The 17,097-nt window shown below is 46.4% G+C and overlaps 1 protein-coding gene across 3 annotated transcripts in view; it reads left to right on the top strand.

The window, feature by feature from the left end:
- The first annotated feature begins 34 nt into the window (after nt 1–34).
- Nucleotides 35–17,097, top strand: part of ATP6V0D1 (ATPase H+ transporting V0 subunit d1) — a 35,262-nt gene continuing 18,199 nt past the window's right edge. Inside the window, exons 1-3 of one of the 3 annotated variants that reach the window (XM_023934613.2) lie at nt 1,041–1,234; nt 3,720–3,969; nt 11,115–11,286. In XM_023934613.2, the coding sequence (XP_023790381.1) occupies nt 3,894–3,969; nt 11,115–11,286 (248 nt within the window). In that variant the 5' untranslated portion in view covers nt 1,041–1,234; nt 3,720–3,893. Of the gene's footprint in view, nt 1,235–3,719; nt 3,970–6,462; nt 6,512–11,114; nt 11,287–17,097 lie in introns of all 3 variants that reach the window. The other 2 variants (XM_086847912.1, XM_023934612.2) reach the window with 2 other exon arrangements.

Consider the following 17,097-nt stretch of genomic DNA (forward strand, 5'->3'; position numbering starts at 1 on the left):
GAGAGAGGGTGGCAGCAAGGTGAGGGTGGCCTTTGCACAGCTGGGCACAGTGTCCACACAGCCAACACTCCAGAACACATCCACATCAAATCAGATGTGCCTTTCCTGACTACATAAAATGGTGTTTCAACAGCAGGGGTACCCCAGGTGATGTTCTGGCTATGCTGCTGTTACCCACAAGATCAGGTTTGTTTGTTGATGTGCACTGAACTGATACCGACACACTCCAGAGAAACATGGATTGTTTATTTCAGAGCTGCCCCAGCCTGGGTGCTCGGTGATATTCCACAAATCCAGCACACCCCACTGGACTTTCCCTGCCATTATTTACAAAGAGACGTTCAGGGTTAGTAATTTCCTTTATGAAGTAATTTTCTCTATTAAGATTGGTTAGTAATTTCCATAGAAATCACGTAACCCCAGCTAACTTCTACTTATGCTCAGGGGAAGCATCTTCACCTGGGCAGGGTCTTTTTGACCAGAAGGCATGATTTTTAGTGTTTTAATGAAGATAGTTCAGCTTTAGGATACATGGACCGTGAGAATTTCACCAGGTTGATAACATACACATAGACATTTATCAACATCTTGACTTACTACATCCTTAAAGCTTGTTCTAGATATTCCTGAGTGAGGGATGCTGGCTGCTGCCTGTTCCACTGATTAAGTCTCCTTTCTTCCTGATTAGGCTTGAAAGTATACAGAGGCCTTGAATGAAAGAACATCCTGCCTTAACATAACCTTGACATATCTCACATTTTTCAACACCTCTGCATCAAACAAAATTATTTTATTTTTTTACAGAGCAGCCCCTGGCAAAGCCCTTTAACTTGCTAGGTATTTCCTGACTAGTAGAAGTGGTGTCTCGGCAATAGGCGACACTGCGAACTTTACTTGTGTATCCTTCTTCTGCCTGTATCGCTCATGGTGGCTCGGGTGTAGTAAAGGGGAGCCTCACGCTCGGCGCAGGACGTTATGGCGGCCGCCATCGCCTCAGGCCGTTCCCGCCTCGCAATGGCTGCCGGGAAGGGGCCTCGGCCACGTGACCCGCCGCGAGTCACGTGAGGCGGCGGGCGGTAGCGCTGCCGTCTCGTCGCTGCCGCCATGTCGTGTTTCCCGGAGCTCTATTTTAACGTGGATAACGGGTACCTGGAAGGGCTGGTGCGCGGCTTTAAGGCGGGGGTACTTCGGCAAGGCGACTACGTGAATTTGGTGCAGTGCGAGAGCCTGGAGGGTGAGTAGCGGTGGAGGCCTGAGACAAGCGGGAACAGCCCCCCCCTCCCCGCCATCCTGAGGGGAATGTCCGGGCTGTGGGCTGAGGGGAGGTGGTGGGGGGCTGTGGGGAGGCGAGAGGCACTGCCTGGCAGTGGGGTAAAGAGCCGATAGTGGCGTTTATGAGGGGTTGTTCCATCTTCACCCCAAGGCTGAGGACACAGTCGCTGTCCCGTCCTGTACCCCCACCCCGCTCAGCTGACTCAGTTTCCCGGTCACCCCGGCTGTGCGATTGCAGCAGCTGATACAGCGGTGTAGGGGAACTTGGGCTCCCACTGCTTTCTTGAGGTGGCTGTATAGCTGTGCCCTGTGCCCTGCGGATTTTGGGAGCCTGGTGGGTTTTGACAGGCATTGCTGGTGAGACGTGTTTGCATCTTCACTCCCTAAAGGGCAGGAAGCCTTTTTAAGGCCTGAAATAAGGTTATTGGTATAATCTAAGATCCTGATATCCATAATTAGTTTCAAAGAAGATCAGGTCACCTAGGAGAGTACCTGCTGTTATTGAGGGATTACTAGTGGAAAAAAATCCATCTGAGTGTATATCTGAGTAAATTCACCAGTGCATTACCTGTTGCCTGTGATCTTGAGATTTCTTTCGAGGCTGATTCTGATTTCCAGCCATCATCTTTTAAACACTGGTGTAGATTGTCCAGAGAAGTGGTGGATGCCCCATCCTTGAAAACATTCAAGGCCAGTTTGAATGGAGATCTAAACAACCTGGTCTAGTTGAAGATATCTTTGCTCATTGCAGGCAGTTGTACTAGGTGGCCTTTGAAGGTCCCTTCCTACTCAAACTATTCTGCAGTTCAGTGATCACCTGGGGTCAGCTCATCATCTTAATTAGTTGGTATTCCTGTGATCAGTGACCTGCTTAGCAGTTTTCACTCTTTGGTGTACAGAACCTGCATCACAAATCACAAAGATTAAAACCAGGCCTATCTTGAAATAAACTAGAAACACATGTATCCAGAGATGTTGTTTTGATCCGTGGAACTATAATTTTTTGGATCATTCTTTCTTCTAAAAAAATTAGTTAAGCATCAGTTTTATCTAGACAATCATTGCTGAGTGGTTAATTGACATTGAATCCTTGGCCAGCTGAACCCTGGATGCAAGTTACATGGAGCTCCTCACTCTAGATAACAATAGAATGGGAACAGAATGCTGTGTGTTGTGCTCCAGTCTCTACCTTAAAAATTGCCAGTATATTTTACTTAGGACAGAAGCTCCTTTTCAGCTTTTCTTTTTTTGCAGCTTTGCTTGCAGCAGTCACTGTTATTCCTGCTGTGGAGCCCAGGGACTGAAGGGGAGCTGTGGGTGACTTCTGCTTTCTTTGTAGTCACAAGTCTCAGCATGTCCTGAACTGTAACTTTTTCATCTTTCCTGCAGATAACTTCCTCTTTGGAGTCTTTCTGCACTTGGAGCTTCTCTTTTCTCTCCATTTCTTAGTTTCTGAACCAAGCTGCTTAAGCCTAGTTCTCCCTTGGAGTGGTGTTGGCTGCATTTGGAATGAGTCATGTTGAAGTTCCTCTATGTTTGTTATGGTATTGTTGCTGTTCTGTCCCCAGCAGCTCTCTGGTGGTGGCCGTTGCTGTGCTCTTTGTCATGCTTCATTCACAACCTAAAGGTTCTTCCAAATTCACTGCCAGTCTTGTTCCTCCTTCACTTGGCTCACCGTGCCTCTCCTTAGCGTGCTTCTGGAGAGGTATTTTTGTTCAAAGGAGCATTGCTCTTTATTACATAGGTCTCTGGTCAATTGCTTTCCTCTGTCCTTTTAGTGCTTATTTTCCCATTTCAGTACTTGCTTTCTGCACTCCACAGACTTTTAATGTGTTTCTTTCTCTCCCAGATGCTCATCTGCACTAAATTCAGGCAGTGGCTGATGTGTTAGCAGCCAAAATAAGTACTGGGGCAAAAATTACTGGTACATTCTTCCCTGCTCTCTGTTTAGCTTTCATTGCTGCCTCTCATGTGTCTGACTCTGCAGTTAGTTCCAATCCTGGAGCAAGTGATTGCCTTGGCCATAGAGAAAGCCTGAAGGACCAAGGCTTTTCTGGGTCTGGCCCTGGGAATTGCTGCTTGGAGGACATTGTGCTTCTAGGTCTGAAATGCTGTTCCCTCTGGTGTGCCCAGATCAGTCTGGAAGCGTAAAGGGATTGATTTGTCTGCTTCAGAACTTAGGCTGGCAGTTTATTACTGCTGGAAGGGAGGAAATCATGCTTTTCTGCGTGATCCCCTGTTGCCTCAGTTTGTCTGATCACAAGGTAACCTGACCTAAGCTCTCCCTTGTTCGGACAAATGGGCTGTCTGTGGTGAGGCAGGCTCTTGAGCTGGCCTTAAAAAGTGCAGAAAAACATGTCCAGGATTGAGGGGGTGTGTGAGAACTGTTTTGATTTAAGCTTTCTCTTAAACCCTTTAGAAATAACACGTTTAATCCCTTCTTTCAGCTCCAAAAGTCCTGGTGCTCTGATTGTTTCTCAGCTGAGGCCCTGTGCAGTACGCAGGAGCTGGGAGCGTTTGGAACCTGCCTGGCGGTCACTGTTGTATCCAGTTCCTGCTTCTGACACAAGGTGTCAGTGAAGGACCTGGAAGCTGCTTTCCTCTGCTCCAGTGCTGTGAGCATGGATCTGTGCTTGAGTGGAATCTGTTTGAGGCAACCAAACTTAAGTCACCCAGATTTCTACTGTCAAAAGATTGGTGAGTCATCCACAGCTTGAGGCCTGTCAGAGATCTGATATTCTGTCAGGAGGATGAAAAGCTGTCGATGCAGTTGAACAGTGGTGATGCTTTTAAGCAGCAGAGTTCAGTCTGGGACTGGAATGTAGATTATCAACTGGCTTTACTGTTGGTCTGCAAAACTCCCTTCTGCAAAAAGCATTCAGAGCCCAAGAAGTGCACAAAAGCATCTTGAACCAGGAATGTCTTTACCCTTAGGTTAGTGTTCATGAGCCTCCTATTGCTACTACTTCTCCTTGCTTCCACAGCAACAGTGTAGAAAGCTGCTTTCTTTCTCACCTGACAGTGTTGTAGAGATGATTGGTGGGTGAAATTCAGCAGTGCAATGTGTCACCTTGTAGCTGCGTGATGAGGTTGAGGAGTATCAGGGTTGGCTCAAGCCTGTGGGCCTCTTTGAGAGAGGCCTTCCAGAGACTGGACATCTCAGTACCACCACTCTGTGGGTACTTGTGCCTCCATCTGTGCAGTTGGCACAGCTGGGAACTGGGATGCCGTGGAAATAGTGGTGTGCACTTGGAGGAATGGGATCTATCCACAGAGTTTGTCTTCTGTACACCTGTACCCCAGGCTGCGTGCAGTGTGTGCTTTTTTATTTTTTCATTATCCCAAGGATCTCTTTTCTCCCCTGCAGGCTGCCATTGCTTTGAGGTGTTCAGAGCATCTTTCATGGAGGGAAGAGCAGGGGAGGCTGTACTACCCATCTCTTTTCCAATTTATCACTGTGGTCCTGAAATTTAGGTCCCAGGAAGGCTGGAGCTGGGCTTCTATTCCAACATAACCACATGGGCAGCATGTCCTCTCTTGTATGGGGGTGTTGCAGAGCTCCAGACTGACTTCAAGAGTGCTTTTGGTGGAGCTCATGGTATTCTCCTGTGTGAAGGGGGAGCAGCATAGTTCCTTTCCTGTGCAGCCTTTACTATACTACCAAGCAAGGAGAGGCCACTTGATGGTCCCAAGGTGTGGCCGTGCTTCAAATCCATCCTGAGCTCCAAGAGTGGTTCAGTCTGACCTCAGGGGATGTAGAAGCCAGGCCTTAATGTGGCAGGGACCTTTTATCATCATTCACATGATGATGATTTGTCACTCTCCTGACATCTTGGAGCCCTGGTTAAAAGTTGACTCCCGTGTGCTGGGACTGTGCGGCAGGACTGGCCCCAAGAGCTTTCTTCTGCCAGAGGAAACAGAGTCTACAGGCAAGGTGAGACCTGAGGAAAGTATAGACCACTGCTGTCCTCTGAATACTGACTTCTCGTGCAGCAGCAGAACAGTGTCCAAAATGCTGTCCTGCTAATCTCAGTGCTTCGTCCTGCATCCTGTATGGGTGTAACCACTGTCTGTGGCTGTATCATCAACTGTCCTGTTAAAACAAGCTTCAGGAAAGCATCATTTATTGGAAGAATGATGGCACTTCCATAGCCTGCTAGATCATGGTGGCAAACAAACACTGTGGTCATTGGCTTCCTGCAGGGTTCAGCAGAGGCTCTTTGCTGTTTGTTCTGGCCTCCTTTACCAGGCAGAGACCTGCTCCATAGCTTCTCCTAGCTAAACTTCAAGCAGCAGCTGAGGTCAGCTTCTCAGTACTAGTGTAGCTTCAGCCCTTGCTTGGGTCCTGCCCCTTGTTAGATGATGATGGTGTTTGGGTTTTCTGGCAGGTATTGCTGATCAGCAGCCTGTCAGTGCTTTCATCTTGTTTTTACTCAACTATAGCATGAGACTGTTTTCTGCCCTATTTGTTTTAGTTTCTGAGTGATTTGTTGCTTCTCCCTTAATCCCTGCACTGGGTGCTGGGCTGATGGCCTGCATTGGACTTCTGAGGATACAGAGTGACTTAGAGCAGTCTGCCTTTGGAGGGGCAAAAAAGCTTATTGGGGATGCAGGCAGATGAGGAGGGGTTACCTTGCCTTTTGGACAGATTAGGAAGGGGCTGCCTAGTTGAGGGGCTCCTCATGGAACGCAACTTGGCTGTGCTGCGTTTGAAGCTCTGAGTGGAATCAGTTCAGTCCCAGGAAGGGATGGGCTAGAAACACAAGGCTGCTCTGTGGTGCTGAGGCCATGTCAAAATGGTAAAAAGGCAGAGGTGAGATACTGATGGAGGAAAGAGCCAAAGACGATGCTTCTCTCTAACTGTGGCTCAGATGAATTTACTGCCTGACAACAGAGGAGGGGTAGCACATCACTGCTGGTGTTGTGCAACTGCAGGAAAGGTCTTAAATTCTGTGGGGAACAAATGGTATCTGAGTTCTTGAGCGAGATTTCAGAGAATCAGCTTCAGGAGTGTCTGAGGTGGCTATAAACAGACCAAACAAACAGCAAGAAGGCAAATGGTAATGGCTGCAGTCTCCCGAAGGGAGATGTGGGCGATGTAGCTCATCTACAGATTGCTGTGTGATCCCTCAGCTGCTTTCCTGCCTGCAGCCTGGGAGATGGCAATTGATATTTTAATTTTTTATATAGGTGGTGATGGCCCCAGGTGCTTTGGAGGAAGATGTCAAGGTTACAGCAGGTAATTTTTTGTGAAAATATTGGTTCAGCTCAGAAGGTGCAGAAGCTGATTCTGTGCCTATGCGTGAGAAGACAGATCAGTCCTGCCTGGAAGTGCTTGAGCCCTTAACTTGATTCAGAGCTCTACAATGCAGTTAGAGCAGGAAAGAAGGAAGGGTTGGAAGTCTGAGCTGATGGGGCCATGGATCACTCTGTCTGAGCAGGGCTTACAGGAAAGGCTTTGATTGACAGATGTCTGACAGACTAATGACTTGGTTCCGTGTTATGTCAAAGCAAATTTGCAGGAGAGGATAGTTGCATTAGTGCAGATATAAAGTCTCTTGTGAAGATGTCATCTGAAATGTCAAGATGTTGGCACAGCAGTGTGTTGAATTAAGCTCTGGTTATGTTTGTGGCTCATGTACACGCAGCTGCACGAAAACCAGAGGGTCTGACCTGAGAATTGATAGGAGGTGGCTGTAAGTCCATGTCATGGTAATCCAAAGCACTACCCTACCCATCTGAAAAAGGCTGTCATTCTGGCAAACAGTTGTGTTCTTGCACGAAGCAACTTTCTGGGAGCAGTGACCTGGCCATAATTTCCTAGATTTTGCGGGGGAGGAGAGAGAACATAATAGTTGTGGTCATTCAAGTGCTCCCTTGCCAAATGTTGGCTCAGTTTGTTACATAAAGTGTGTGAACTGTTTGGAGAAATGCCAAAACAGGCAAATGTATCTCTTAAAATCAATGATCCGTATCTGGAGGAGCTCATCAGGAGAGGTTGGGCTCCAGGTGCAGGTCTCCCTCCTTCTCAGCAGCAGCTGAGGAGGAGGTCCTGCAAAAGCCTTGCAGACAGTGTCTTATCGACATGCAGCTTGTGGGATCTTGGCAGCTGCCCCTGCCAAGGTGCTGCTCTCGCTGCCAGGGGTCAACTCCTGCTCAGTCTAAGCTTGTGGTAGGAACCTGGGCTTTTGGAGAGCTTGGGGCTTGCTCAGCAGTGGGTCCATTTATTAGTCACCGTGCTACTGGGACAGCTCTTCTGGCAGCAGATATATGAAACCACGGGATTAGTTTGCTCTCATCTGAGAAGCTTGACATGTGAATAGTCCTATTAAAAGCTCCCAAACCCTCTTGGCTGGGGCTTGGTGACAAGCCCAGCAGCTGGAGGAGGACAGGCTAGTGTAAAGCACTGATACACCGTGGGATGCACTGAGTCAGGGTTCATAAATCCGGTCCAATTTTTGGAAAATATGTTCCATTTTGTCTGCTTGGATGCTAAGAGATTCAGAAAAGTTTAGTCCTGCAGCTTGTGGCTGGCCTTCCTTATAAAAATGAATTCCAAGTGTTATATAAACATGGCCCTTATTCCAGTTGCAACATAATGTGCTGGCTCTTGTGCTGTGGAGTTGGGGGGACAACCCTTTCATGGAGCAGGGCAAAATGTTCCAGCCAAGCAGCTCATGGGAGCTTGCTCAGAGCTGTTGGAGAGCCTGCAAGGCACAATGTGCAGCCTGTGTGCCTCTGGTCTAGATGCAGTGCATCTCTGACTTCCTGGAAGTACAGCAAACTTCTTTTTGTGTCACTGAATAGCATCAAGTGACATGATAGCAAAACAGCTGCTTGCAACCTCACAAGCAGAGTTTCAGGTTGTGATGACACCAAAATAACCAATGGTGTTGGACTTGAGGAAACAAGTTTTGGCAGCTTCGCTACTGAAGGCAGATCTGGGAGGATATGCAATAGCTGCTTCCTCTCCAAGGTCCTTTATGCTGCAAAACAACATCACATGCCTTTTTGGGCAGGCTTAGCTTCCATGAGAGCTCTGCACAGCTACAGGAAACTGCAAGTAGGAGCTACACGAATGCAACTACTGCAGTTCCCTATGCCTTCCCTTGCAATCTGAGTTTATGGGTATAATACTTTTCTCTCATATTCACTGAACATATTAATTGATAATTTTGTTCCATGTTTTCTCCAGTTTCTTCTAAAAGCAAACTAGTAACGTCCTAATTTGTCAGGAGCTTAATTTTCACTCAGACTCCAAAGTTCATCATTCAGGAGCTTTAAAAAGTGGGACAAAAACTCATTAAGACATAGTTCAGATAGATTTCCCATCTATCTTCGCTTTCAGAAATCAAGCAATGCCAGAACAGGTGGGTCAGAACCCTTTGTGCTGCCCCTGAAAAAAAAGCTGGGCTTTTTGAAGATTTTGGGACATGATTATGATCAATAATAATCCTGTGCAGGCTGTGTGGAGGTGAGGGACTGTCCAAGTTCTGGCATGATCTGGTGTTTGACTCTGTGGCAAGGTTCGTGTTGCAGACTCAACTGAATTACCCAGGCAATGTCTTCTCCCTTGCAAGTGTGAGCATAAGTTGAACATGATTTGGTAGAATAAACCACAGCTGTTCAGCTGCAGATTACCCTGGGGAGCAGAGATCTAGGTTAGATTTCTGCTTTGCTTCAGCCTTGATGTGTGTAGTTGGATGGAGAGCTCTCTTTGCTGCATCCAGGATTCATAGAATTATTGAATGATTTGGGTTGGAAGGGACCTTAAAGACCATCTTGTTCCAAACCCCTTCCATGGGCAGGGACACCTTCCACTAGACCAGATTGCTCCAAACCCTGTCCAATCTCGCCTTGAAACACTTAGGGGATGAGGCATCCACAACTTCTCTGGGCAACCTCTGTCAGTACCTCACTGTCCCCGGGAAGAATGTCTTCCTAATATCCAAGCTAAACTTAGTCTCTTTCAGTTTGGAGCCGTTACTCCTTATCCTGTCATTCCATGCCCTTGTTAAAAGTACCTCTCCAACTCTCCTATAGCCCCTTCAGGTATCAAAAGGCTGCAATAAGGCTCTCTAGAGCCTTTTCTTCTCTAGGCTGGGCAATTCCAATCCTCTCAGCCTTCCCTCATAGGAGAGATGCTCTATCCCACTAATTATCTTTGTAGCCTCTCCTGGACCTTTTCACAACAGTTTGATGTCCTTCCTCTCCTGAGGACCCCAGAGGTGGATGCAGTGCTGCAGGTGGGGTCTCACCAGAGCCAACTAGAGGAGCAGAATCCTCTCTTTTCTACAAGTACCCCTAAAACTCTCATGTAAACCACTGAGAAATGTGACAAACTGAGTGATATTTAAGTCTCTGGCCTTTATTTTCCTTCCCCATAAACTCCCATCTGTTTTCTGCAACACTGAGCAGTGGGAATGTCCTTGTAACTGAGGAGTGCTGGTCAAAACCATCTTTGCTAGACCTCATTGGAAATACCCAGAAGAGTCAGTTGCCTTGGAAGCTGCTTGACTCTTGATTCCTCATGCTGAGAACAATATCATGCTGCACAAGCTCAAGTTAGAGCCTGAGGAGGAGCTCTCCAGCTCCTGCCCATGACTGGGTGTAATGTCAAAAGATCAAACTCCTCAAACCAGGCAGTGTGCTTCCTCTGACCTCAGTGCTGTGGATGCTTCTGCCATAATGCTGAGGACTTGTATGGCTCAGTGGGAGGGAAAGGCAGCCTCAGTAGTGCTGCTTCAGAAAAACTAGGGAGAAATGTAATTTTTTCTGTTTTCTCTGGATGGTGTGTTCACATCTGGTTTGACTCAATTCTTCCAGCTCCTCTCCTTACCCCATAAAGGTCTTGAATCCCTTTGAGGATGCTTGCCTAACTGGCCCTCTGAGGTGAAGCTGAAGGGAGATGAACATTGTGTACCAATGCAACTAGTAGAGCTTTGATGAGTAGGATTGTATGACGTTCCTTAATTCTGGATTCAGTTTTTCCACAGAGACACTTAAATGCTTTTGGCTTTTATCTTGACAGAACTCAGCATGTTGTGGTTGCTTGTTGGCCAGGACTGCAGCTTGGTTGGGCACCTGACCTACAAGCAGGGGTAACAGAGGAAGCAAAGGTTTCCTCTGCTTGAAACTAGAGAAGGGGAAGACTTCTGAGCATGTTCTTCCATCCTAAGCAGCGACTGCCTACCCTGTGGGATACATTTAAATGGTCTTCATCTTCACTAGCCCCTCTCTACCTATTAATGCCTGAATTCTATTTACCAGCACAATTAGCTGGGCTGCTTGGATAATGTAAGACCAAGATGGTTTATAATTTCTAAGTTGCTGTTTCTGTCCTTTGGGCTTTGAAAGCTTTACAAATGCCTGCATATCACTGGTATCTGGGGAGACTTGCTGTGTGTGCAGTTAGGTTCTTGGATGTGATTTTTCAGATGAGCCCTTTTGGCTAGACAGAGTGCTTAAGTTTTTTGTTTTTCTTCTCCCCCTAGATTTCTAGTAAGTATCTTCTAGAAAATCAGTAAGCTTCCACCTTGACCTAGCAGAGTGAACAGCTGGCACCAGTGTGTGTGCTCACTTGCACAGATGGTGTCACAGATTTGTCTTTAAGATGAGACAAGGCTGATTCAGTGAAACACTGATCTTTTCCTGTATTTGGGTTGTCCATGATAAAACTGAGCACATACAAAGTGTATGACCTAACACATGGGTTTTGTCTATGTGATCTTTCAGAGAAGAGAGTGCCTACAGAAGTGCTGAGCAACAGCTTTCTTGGCTATGCTGAAAAAAGACCCCAAACCCAGCCCAAAACACTCTAGAGTGGAATTATTCTTTTTCAGACTTGAAACTGCACCTCCAGAGCACAGACTATGGGAACTTCCTGGCCAATGAAGCCTCCCCTCTCACTGTGTCTGTCATTGATGACAAGCTGAAGGAGAAGATGGTGGTGGAGTTCCGTCACATGAGGAACCACGCGTATGAGCCCCTGGCAAGTTTTCTGGACTATATCACGTGAGTACCCGCTGGTCATGAACAGCATTTGAAATGCTGGTGTTCTTCCAGGCTTGAGAGCACTCAGACCACCTTTCTGCCTGTGCCTGTGTTTTATGCAGCTTCATGAATGAAATGGGTGTGGTTGTATTTGGAGGTCTCAAAGCAGCAGCATTGTATCACTGTGTTGTTAAAGGCTTCTGTTCCCAGAAAGCATGTGCTCCATTGGTACAGATGCTTGGCTGCCTTCCATTGCAGTATTGTTTCAGTCTCTTAGAGGTACCATTTATCTTTGTCCCTTGTGTTAAATGTTCTTGGTTTTTTAAAACTGTGGTCCTGCTGCAAAACATTGGCATGCCATGCCATGTGCATTACAGCAGTTTCCTGCTAGTTCTGAGCCATTGAGGTTAATCAGCCTTCTTCAGGGCTGATGTGATTCTCCTGTCCCACCCCAGGGACTGTAGGTCTTCCTCTAGCCCCATCACAAACTGGTTCAGGGAGCTGAGCTGTCCAGAAATTGAACAACTTTTCCCTTTTGGGGTTAACCTTTGACTGGTTTGTTTTTCTTGGACAGCACAGTGGGATCCAGCAAATGCCAGCACTAGGGGAAGGCAGGGCCTGGAATGCACAGCAGGGAAACACAGGGCTGCAGCAGCCTCAGCACGTCTCTGACAGTTGATGGAAACACATGGGGTTTCCACAGCAGGTTCAGCTTGAAATAGCTCAAAAGTCGTGAGGTATATTCTCGCAGAGGTTTTGCACAACCCTCTGCTTCCCAGTGGGCTGTTCTTGTTTTGTTCAGTAACAAAATGGAATTGTTAGTGGCAGAGGGACACTAGTTATCCTAGCTTGCATCCAAACATGGACGTAAAATTGAGTTTTTTCCTTTCCTTACTTTGTATTCCTGTAGGCTCTAGTTTGGCTTGCAAACTGCACAGCCAATGGTCTCCTCTAACCACCAAGGAGATACCTCATGGACAAAAGTGACTTTCTGGTTTGGTAGAACATGACTTTAACTTGTATTTCTAGGAAGGAGATCATACTCTGTTCCTGAGTGGGACAGTTAATGTATCACCTGTGGTACAGTGAGCCTGGGCTCATCACAAGTGCTCTGGCAAGTGATATTTAGTCTTGAATTTTTGGCAATTGTGTGTTGTCCTGCTTATCAGCTACAAGTTTTTGAATGATGCAGGCTGATATAGAAAGACCTTTGTGGTTGATGGGAAAATTTAAAATTTTCCTCTATCTGTGGCATTTCCTGCATTTACAAATATCGAGTAAACACCCATCTCACTGCCACATGCCTTTGTGTTCACTCCTTTTTGTTTGGATGCTACTGCTATCTCACTTTTTAACCCAGAGGCTCATATCTGTTGTTTTCTGTGTCAATGTGTTAAAGCTGTCTCCTAAGCCTTTCCTGTTTTCTAAGAAATAGTTTTTACTTATAAGCTTGTCAGTAAAATTTCTGGAGTTTTCATGTTTGGACCCAAGCATGGAGCAAAACATTACTAAGCTCCCATTTTGCAGCAGTGTTTGCTATGGATGAAGCAATTTCTAGTTCATCATCTTTAATTATATGGAGCAATCTCTTCTATTCTCTCAAAATTAAATTAACTGTTAAAACACCTCTTTGCCTATCTTGAATTTTATGTCAAGACAGAAATTGCTGTTTGAGCTTTGCAATATTAGGTGGGTGGTCCTCTGCTGTTGCTTTTGCTTTGCTGTGTTACAGGTTTATGAAAATGTCTCCATGGAATTAATATAGTAATCATTAATGCTTCAGTCATATCTTTTTAAAGGCAATAGTTTGAGCAGCACAACAGTATCTTGCAGACTGTAAAACTTTGCTGTTGCCTAACAGTCCCACTTCAAAAACCAGTGTGTGGAAAATGTGAACTGAATGGCCTCAGACTTCACACCTGTCTTGGGAAGAAGACTACAGATGGCCATGGAACTTCAATTCCCTTTTACTTCAGCCCTGTTGATCTTTAGGCAGTGTCTACATCCACCTTGAATTTTGAAGAAGACCTTAAGTATCTTGTGTAATCAGAAAGGCTTGTTCTTACCAGCTATTGGAATCACTTTTTAAACTTGATGTTCTGCCCTCAACTTGATTTAACTTTGATATTGTTTTGCTTCTGTCATTCTGATTTTGATGACTTCTCTACAGCAAAACATGATTCTGTGCAGGTACCTCTATCTCTTGCTACTGGATAATCTCTTTTTGAATACATTGGTTCTGTTCAGCACAGAATGTTCCTTCCTCAAGTTGTATTCACTCTTATCTCTTCTTTTCCTTTTTACCCACAAGATTTGCTTTAATGCCACTGTCTGCAGTGCTGCCTAGGGGAAGGCAAAAGGTGAAGCAGGAAAAGCCTGTTTTCTCATATGAAATGTCTGCACTCTCTTGTAGAGTCTTTTGTGCAAGGAGGTCAAGTGTTCAGTTGTTTTTTGTCATGGTTCTGCTGCACCACTGATGTAGGGGTCTCCTCTGGGTCTGCACTTATCACACCAGTGGGGTATTGTTGAAGTAGAAAAGGTGTTACCAGCTTTGACTGCTCCAAGGTGGGAGTCACTATCAGGGTATTAGAATCTCCAATAACTTGTAATGACTCTATAGACAGGTTAGAACAGAAGATACTGTGGGCCACAAGGAGTTTAGAGAGAGTGCTGCTTTTGCCCAGTGGGTCTTAGTGTTTTCTCTTGATAAACCTAGTATTTTGGTGACATCCTAGTGGAAAAGAGGATAGACTAGATGTGACTTCTTGAGCTGCCTTTCGTACTGTGTTCCCTGAAACTGTCCCTTGAGCTGTTGTGGTCTTGGTTTGGGGCAGGGGACAGAAATTTCAGAGATTTTGTCTGCTGACAGTGTAAAACTTCACATGTGTGTCCCAAATAGTTGGAGTGGAAAGCAGCTCTCTTTGGAGCTGGTAGCACATATTTGTGCCAGTGGTTTTCATGTAGTTCAGGCTTGTATGGAGGCAGCACCATAAAAATGTTCAGCCAAAGGATGTTGGCAGTGCTGGGGATTTTGTGCTTGTGCACCCAGAGATACTGTGTCATCCTGCCTGCCTGGGGGACGCTGGGACAAGCCTGTGCCTCTCGATTTTTCATTCTGGGTGCACAGGCAGATAGGGGGTGGTTTATCTTTGCCTTTTGAACATGACTATTTCCCACTCCATTCTTTCAGGGTAGTTGAAGCCTGAGCAGGAAATGATAAAGACTGCTCCTGGTAGACAGCTCAAGGCAATTGAGGCACCAGGTGGTCAGAAGAGGAAATTGTACTCAACTGGATGTATCAGTGTGCTAATAGTATACAGGCTGAAGTGAAATAAAAAACAGAAAGATGTGGAAAGTTTGAGCAGGGCTGGCTTCTGCAGGAGGAAAGCTTGAGTTCACCGAGACCTCTTTTGAATTGTAAACAGAGATTTTTAACATTGAGTGGGATTGTAGGAGGTGTGTCTGGCTCAAATTGGAAGGAAATGTTTTGTAGCATGTCCAGTTCAGCTTTGAAGCTCACTGCTGCTTGGATGTTTGCATGTACTTACCTTTTTGGCCTTCTTAGGACTCTTGGATAACCTCAAGTAAGATGGGCACATTGGGGCCTGTTAACACTCGTTGACAGTGGCCAGGCTGTGCATGGCTGATGCCAGGAGGTGGATCAAGCATTTGAAAAACAGTCATGCTTTCTTCTTCCAGAGTGTCCTGCTGAACCTTTGAGGTGGTTTTGAGTGGATCATCAGGTGACTGTTGTGCTTGTTTTTTGAGGATGCTCCGATCTGACCCAGAACATATTGCTGAGATCTGGGGAAATGTCTGATTGTGGGAGCAGCTGTAGTCCTTGTCTCCTCTGGCCCCAGCACCAACCTGCCAGGAGCCATGCCATTTGTCCCAGGTGGAATGATACCATGTCATTTCACTTGCCGCTTTGAAGCAGCCCCTGCAATAAGTGAGGCCAGGGGAAGGAGAAGCAGCAATGGGGCAGTGCAGGGGCTCTGGAGCAGAGGGTATGTGTTCCATGCCCGGCTCCAGGAAGGGGAGGCCGCGCTGCCGGTTGCTTGCCGGAAGGTGGCACTCCAGCGCCGTGCTTCCGTCCCCAGGTGCACAGCACGCTGGGTGAGGATGGTCACCTGGGGAGGTGGGCAGGAGTTAACCTCTATACTGAGCATAGGAGAAAAGACAGTGTTTAAAAGCAGGGGAACAAAACTGACTCCAGAACACGTCTAGGCAGCAACCCCAAAGTAAGGGCTTTGCTCCCCAAGTCACTTGCTGACACAGAATATTTTTTTTTGTCCTGTTATGCTCCTCTCCTGGCACCACACTGACTCTTTCCTGGCTCTGGTTCTCTCCAGGAACTCTTCTGTGGCAAGTGTTGTGTTCTTAGTACCAAAATAAGGGAAATCAGCCAACTTCCTCATTTTGTTTTTTCAAGTGGTAGCTGTAGCTGGCAGCCTCTGCCGCTGCAAGCAGAAAGCTCGACTTGCTGAGCCTGCTGCAGTCTCCATAGCACACCGTAGCACACCTGCTAGCTCTTGCCACGCAGCTCCTTGCTGGAAGTCTGCTGGTGCTTCCCATGTTTTTCAGCCAACCATAGTAGGTCCTGAGTGATAGGCACGAATTGTCTGTTAATATCTCTGCTCCAACACAAACAATGGACTGTTTGGCTGAGGGAATGCAGTGATGTTCTGTAGGGCAGCAACAAACAGGTATTAAGTGTTCTTGAAACAGCAAAAGCCACTTCCTGAATTCAACAAGCACATATTGACTTGTGGGATGGAAGTGGGTTTGAGGTTCTTCTTAGTGATGTGCTGCCTTGCCTTTCTGTACAGGCTTTGTTCTTTGTGTTAGCCTGACACGGTGCCATGGCCTGTCTCTCCTTCCTTCCATCCAGTGTTCCTGTATATGGCTTAGATAGGAGCAACATTACTTTAAAGAATCCTGACTCCAGTCTGCTGTAGCCTGATCATATTAACAGCTTTAGTATTTTTCCAGTGGCAGAGAAAGGGGTTTAGTGGTTTTTTTGGGTTGGTTGGTTTGTTTGGTTTTTGTTGTGTGGCATTTTTTTGTTTGGGGCTTGTTTTGTTTTTTTTTCCTTTCCTCTTTCTTTAGCACTGTCTTTTCCCTGCTCTGGGAAGTCTGGCTATGCAGCAGACCAGTGTCAGGGCTCTGGCAGCTCTTGGGCTCCTTGAGCTCTCACAGCAAACTGATGAGCAGAGAAGGGTTTGGTCTCGTCTTCAGGGTGGGACTGCTGGTACTGTGGACACTGGGGGTGCTGTGGGAGTGAGGGCTACAGGCAAGCCGGGTCTAAATACATCTTCCAAATCTGTGATCAAGTCTGTCATCAGAGGACAGACTAGGTCATCTTTTATCTTTATTTTACCAGCCTGCAAGGGCTGGGAACCAGGTTCTTTTTTTGCCCTGGGGATGCAGCTGGGAACTTGGCTTTCAGTATGTTTTTGTGGTCACAAGATATGTTTTTGATGAGGCTGCATGTACCTTTTCCCCTTGCACGTGTCTTTTCTTAACTGACACTTCCCTCTGTTACCTTCTCCCTGACCCAGTCCTGCTCTGCCTCTCCCCTGCACTGGATAGATCTAGTTTCTGCTGCACAACTTTGAGTTCAGTTTTAATTTTGCAGCAGTGGTTTTTCTGGAGCCAAATTGTTTCAATTGCTACTTAAGCTGAATAGTACTAATCCTCTTCTCTGGAGTAGGAAGTTGCCTGTCTTCATTCTAAATGTATTGGAGTGTGCATCCTGGTATAACTGTGGAGGTTACAAAATATAACTGCATCCTTTTGAAATCCTTTCCTGCAGAAGGAAAAAGCCCTCCA

Source organism: Cyanistes caeruleus, chromosome 12 (assembly GCF_971803275.1).
Source record: "Cyanistes caeruleus chromosome 12, bCyaCae1.hap1.1, whole genome shotgun sequence".
Lineage (NCBI taxonomy): Eukaryota > Metazoa > Chordata > Aves > Passeriformes > Paridae > Cyanistes > Cyanistes caeruleus.